The sequence below is a fragment of the Oncorhynchus mykiss genome, chromosome 3, assembly GCF_057628025.1.
Source record: "Oncorhynchus mykiss isolate SJ-2025 chromosome 3, ASM5762802v1, whole genome shotgun sequence".
NCBI classification, from domain to species: domain Eukaryota; kingdom Metazoa; phylum Chordata; class Actinopteri; order Salmoniformes; family Salmonidae; genus Oncorhynchus; species Oncorhynchus mykiss.
In genome coordinates, this window is record NC_143024.1 from 24399177 (window position 1) to 24405317 (window position 6141).

General features: G+C 41.6%; 1 protein-coding gene across 1 annotated transcript; it reads left to right on the forward strand.

The window, feature by feature from the left end:
- The first annotated feature begins 2090 nt into the window (after window positions 1-2090).
- On the forward strand, window positions 2091-4471 carry LOC110510031 (zinc finger MYM-type protein 1). Its single transcript, XM_021591312.3, has 2 exons — window positions 2091-3764; window positions 3910-4471. Exons 1-2 carry the CDS (start codon window positions 2109-2111, stop codon window positions 3910-3912), a joined length of 1659 nt encoding a protein of 552 aa, XP_021446987.3. The 5' UTR covers window positions 2091-2108; the 3' UTR covers window positions 3913-4471.
- The last annotated feature ends 1670 nt before the right edge of the window (window positions 4472-6141 follow it).

A 6141-nucleotide genomic window follows, 5' to 3' on the forward strand; every position in this document is an offset into this window, starting at 1 on the left:
CATTGGAAAACCTTGCTGGTCGTTGTGGTTGAATCTGTGCTTGAAATTCATTACTCGATTGAGGGACCTTACAAGCAACTGTATGTGTGAGGTACAGAGATGGAGTAGTTATTCAAAAATCATGTTAACTACTATTATTGAACACGGAATGAGTCCATGCAACTTATTATGTGATTTGTTAAGCATATTTTTACTCTTACACTTATTTAGGCTTGCAATAACAAAGAGGTTGAATATTTATTTATTTATTGACTCAAGACATTTCAGCTTTTTTTTTTATTAATAATTGAAATCTACAAAACAAAATCCACTTTGACATTATGGTAGTGTGTGTAGATTGACACAATCTCAATTGAATCAATAAAAAATGTAGTCTGTAACACAACAAAATGTGGCATAGGTAAAGGAGTGTGAGTACTTTCTGAATGCACTGTGTATGACTCTGCATTACACAAAAATAGTCATTTGACTAAGGTGTCTTCTGTAGTGGGTAGTTTTTGTTAAGAGCAGTGACGCTCGGCCTGAACATTTTTGACACGCATCACTTGCGGTACGGTTTTGGAAGCATAAGGACCTTATCTTTCATATTGGTGAGAAATCATTTTTTTAAAACAGGTTAAATTGATACACACCTTTTTATAGGGTTAGGGTTCCCCACACGGCCTTATTTCCATGTTACAGCGCTTGTTTACGAAAGACAGTCGACTACCTGTGCTAATTAGCTTACAGTAAGTGCATATTTTGCATTTGTGAAATTATTTTGATGTGAGATGAAAGTAGAGGGATTTATGTTTCTAGAACCGTACTGCAATTTAAGAATCAATTCACATTTATGAGAATTTGACTGTTTTAAATTCCAGAGCCAATTCACCCTTTAAACAACATGTAAGGTCCATCGACTAAAGAGTAACGTTGCTAGCTATTTATTCACCCATGGATTAGCTATGTAAAAATGCATGTTGTAACCAAATGCTCTCCTTAGTATGTACCAGCCTGTTTGTTTTACTTTGTGGTGTTGGATAAGATGATTGTCATGCTGATTCCTAACCTGGTGTCTCTGCAAGGGTGATGTTTATTCAAATCAAGTCTTTTTTTCCACAGAATGCAAATGAAGAGGAAGGTGTAGACAATAACCAATCGACAAGATTAAGATCAAACCTGGGAAAAAGTAACGCAATAAAACCAAGATGACTAGAAGTCATCGTGACCACATCAAAACGGATTGTGAAACACAGTCAGATGATGTTGACTCCAGTAGAGAAGATTCAGACATTGGCCAAGCCCACTCTCTCAGCAGTAATGGGTTTACTTTCAACATCATCCAAATCAAAGAGGAGGAAACAGACTTTGACGTGCATGAAACAAGTGAGGAACATAACGGAATCAGATCAAATTGCCACTTGGATTCTAGAGCACTCCACCAGGATTCTTTAACCATCAAAACCAAGACTGAAACAGATTCTGTTTACATTAGCCAGGGGACGACAGAAATTAAGACTGAGCATGATTCTGAAATCAGAGTGGTTAAGACAGAAACTACAGTGTACGCCCCCTCACATAGCTGCCCCCACTGCAGTTGCATGTTCCACACACCACAGCAGCTACTTGTCCACACCTGCCAGGTTGCGAATTCTGACAACATTGTCGATTTTTTGTTGAAGACCCCGTTTCATTCTTTGGAGTCCACAGAAAAGGTGCGAATTAAAACAGAGGGTCGACCTCTGCCTGAAATCAAGTACATAAGGAAGGATGACAAAGTGAGGAGGGCGTTCAATACCAACTGGTATAAAAAGTATCAATGGCTAACAGGTAGTCTTTCATCAAGCCGCTTGTATTGCTGGCCTTGTCTGCTCTTTGGAACGTTTGAGCCTTGGGCTAAAGGGGGGTTCAGTGACCTGAAGAACATTGACCGTTCAGCTAAACGGCATGACGAAAGCCGGGAGCATCTCAACTCCTACGCGAAACTCAAGCTTTTGGGACAGCCGAGTCATTGTGCCAATCACTCACTCAATGAAGGCCTGCGTATTCAAGCTGCGCAACACAACGAAAAGGTCAGAAGAAACAGGGATGTTCTCAAACGCCTCATTGATAGCATTGCATTCTTAGGCATGCAAGAGTTGGCTTTTAGGGGGCACGATGAGACGGAAAGTTCTGCTAACAAAGGCAACTTCAGGGAATTGGCAGAGGTAATCGCGCGGTATGATGCTTTACTTGCTCAGCATATGGAATCTTCAACTGTGTTCACTGGAATGTCAAGAACTATTCAGAATGACTTGATAACTGCTATCGCATCATCAATTAGAAGTGAGATTAAAAGCGAGGTTGACGCTGCTCCATTTTTCTCCTGGCAAATGGATGAAACTACAGACCATTCGCAGTTGTCTGTCATTGTCAGGTATGTGGATGATCGGGGGTGTGTCCAGGAGCGTTTCTTGGGCTACTTTGATGTGTCAGCTGGGCGAGATGCACAGTCTGTGTTTGATCTAGTGAATTCGGAGATGTCAGAGTTTAACTTTGTGGAGAAACTAGTCGCTCAAACATATGATGGCGCTGCTGTAATGGCTTCTGATTTAAATGGTCTGCAAGCAAAAGTAAGAGCTGTAGCTCCGAGCGCCACCTTTGTGCATTGCTATGCACATCCCCTCAACTCCGTATTAAGCCAGAGCGTGAAGTCTATGCCCAAAACCAAGGTTTTCTTTGCCACACTGGGTGGCTTCGCAACTTTTTTTTGTAAGTCCACCAATAGAGTGCTGCTAGAAAAGGCCACTTGTGCAAGTTTGCCAAAAAACGCACCAACACATTGGAATTTCACGTCCAGAGTCGTTAACACAGTGGCAAAAAACTTTGAGCATCTGTTGGACACATTCACAGATATCACAGAGCATCCTAACATGGATGATGACACGATTTTTGATGCAAATGGGTTCAAGACACAGCTGGAAGATTTTCATTTTATTTTTTTACTTCTCACTTTTGAATATATATTTGCTTGCACAGATGTGGTTTTTGACAGTGTGCAACAGAATGCCATGGATGTAGAATTTTGTAAGAGGAGGATTGAGAATCTTTTACTCAAGATAGAGGAGCACAAATCTGAAGAAGAATTTAGTGCTATATATCAGAAGGCTTCGAACATGACAGATGATCCAGAGTTGATGCACAGAAGGAAGCGGAGGCAGGGCACTCAGGATGTACTGCAGACGTACAAATCACTGTACGATTCAATCCATGACAACATCAAGACACAAATAGCACAGAGGTTCCAAAGCCTGGACAGCAGGAGATACATGGAGTTGTTAGATGATGAGAAATTTGAGTCATTCCGGAGTGAATTCCCTGCAAATGCAATGGAAAGCCTGTCCCAGAGCTATGGGTGTTTTTTCAACATGGAAAAACTGAAAAATGAACTGCAAGTGTTCTACTGTGGTGAGGAGCTTCAAGGGAACAGTCGTAAACTGTGTGACAGAATCTTGCATTTCAAGGGATGTGGATTGAATGAAGTGATGCCTGAGGTGTACCGGCTCATGTGCCTAGTTGCAACTATAGGGGCAACGTCAGCGGGCGTGGAGAGCAGATTCTCTCGTCTGAAGAGGCTGAAAAGCTACACAAAGAACACCATGGGACAAGAGCGACTCAGGAACCTGGCAATCCTATCCATAGAAAGGAGAATTCTTAAATCATTGCAGAAGAATCCTCACTGGTATGAGAGGGTCATTGACCAGTTTGCCAATCAGACTATGAGAAGAATGGACTTTATATTCAAGGTAACATTAATTTAAACATTTTTTAAAATTGTGTTCTTTTTTTATTGCATTTTTTTATTGCATGTAATAGATTGTATATTTCTGTAAATAGTTTATTTTTCTTTTTTCGGCCCAACTGTGTTTTGAATTGGTTTGTTTCCAACAGTGATTGAGACCGGATGGTGGAAACTCCCTGAACTACTGAGAGGGAGTAAAAAGTCCCATGATGCCAGTAATGTATTAAAAGCAGCGTGTAGCTCCTGTTTGTAAGCATGTGCACATGTCCACATCCTCTCATTCTTCCTCTGGAGACCTCAACCCTTCTCATGCACTGCAGTCAGCGTTGACTAAAGCTGTCAGTGTCATCGAAAGATGTCAAACAAACTGACCGCTGCTGCTGCTACTAAAGAACATTCAAACTTAAACTATTTTGCTGAATGCCTGTTTTCCTTTTCTAGTTTATATGCCTTTTGGACCCTGCACCCAAATACTTATTTGAACTGTTGAGTTGAGCATGCCAATTCTTGTTTTTGTGTTGTATTTTATAGTTATTATGGATCCCCATTAGCTACTCTTCCTGGAGTCCAGCAAAATTAAGGCAGTTATAACATTTTTGTAGTTGATTAACAAGGGAAAAGTGATTCACAGATGGTTGTATATGGCCGACTTACTGCCAGGGGATGACAAAAGTGACAATGATTGCTGTAAATAAAGTATGTGAAAGAGAACACGTTTGGTAATTGCACATTAGACATGACTTTAAAATCAATTATACAGTAATTACTTAAACAACCTGTCATAACTGATTTGTGTCAATCCATATGCCATCAATGGCCTGCACTGGTTTTGATATTGCACCATGTCTCAGTTGCTAATAATCATACACATTCATTCTATTGAAGATGATTGGGCCAAGCATGAAGGCCACATTGTCATTCCCACATCTTGACAGTGATGGTCTCTACCAATTAGATTAGGGTTCCTATGCTATTTTCTCCAGTCCAGCCATTACAATGAGCCCGTCCTCCAATAGCTCCTCCCACCAGCCTCCGCTGTAGTTTAGATATTGGTTACAATAACCGTCATCTTGCTAATTCAATGGACACATTTAATCTTTGACAACACTATTACAGTAAGTACTGCTTTGATAAAGTTATAAAATGAGAAGGGTGCAACTGACACCAAAAGATACACCAAAAGTATGTGGTCATCCCTTCAAATTAGTGGATTTGACTATTTCAGCCACACCCGTTGCTGACAGGTGTATAAATATCGTGCACACATCCATGCAATCTCCATAGACAAACATTGGTAGTACAATGGCCCGAACTGAAGAGCTCAGTGACTTTCAACGTGGCACCATCATAGAATGTCACCTTTCCAACAAGTCAGTTCGTCAAATTTCTGTCCTGCTAGAGTTGCCCAAGTCAACTAAGTGCTGTTATTGTGAAGTGGAAACGTCTAGGAGCAACCGCAAAGTGGTAGGCCACACAAGCTCACAGAACGGGACTGCTGAGTGCTGAAGCACATAGTGCGTAAAAATCGCCTATCCTCTGTTGCAACACTCATTACCAAGTTACAAACTGCCTCTGGAAGCAACCTCGGCACAATAACTGTCAGGAGCTTCAAGAAATGGGTTTCCATGGCCTAACAGCCTGGAGTGGTGTAAAGCTCGCCGCCATTGGACTGAAGCAGTGGATATGCGTTCACTGGAGTGATGAATCACGCTGGCAGTCCAATCAACGAATCTGGTTTTGGCGGATGCCAAGAGAACGCTACCTGCCCGAATGCATAGTGCCAACTTTAAGGTTTGGTGGAGGAGGAATAATGGCCTAGGGCTGTTTTTCATTGTTTGTGCTAGGCCCTCTAGTTCCATTGAAGGGAAAGCTTAATGCTACTGCATACAATGACATTCTAGACGATTGTGTGCTTCCAACTTCGTGGCAACAGTTTGGGGAAGGCCCTTTCTTTTTTTAGCATGACAATGCCGTGCACAAAGTGAGGTCCAAACAAATTATTTGTCGAGATCGGTGTGGAAGAACTTGACTTGCCTGCAGAGTCCTGACCTCAACCCCATTGAAGACCTTTGGGATGAATTGGAACGCCAACTGCGAGCCAGGCCTAATCGCCCAACATCAGTGCCGACTTCACTAATGCTCTTGTGGCTGAATGGAAGCAAGTCCCTGCAGCAATGTTTCAACATCTAGTGAGTGGGAAGACACCAGAAGAGTGGGAAGGCATTCCACGAGATGTTGCTCTTATAGCAGCAAAAGGGGAACCAACTCCATATTTTTTCATACGTTTTCAAGCAGATCGCATTGCAGTTCAGACGTCTTTTGTCCTCGTCTTGTCGTGTCCTGTATATATATATATTTACAACTTTTTTCACATACATTTT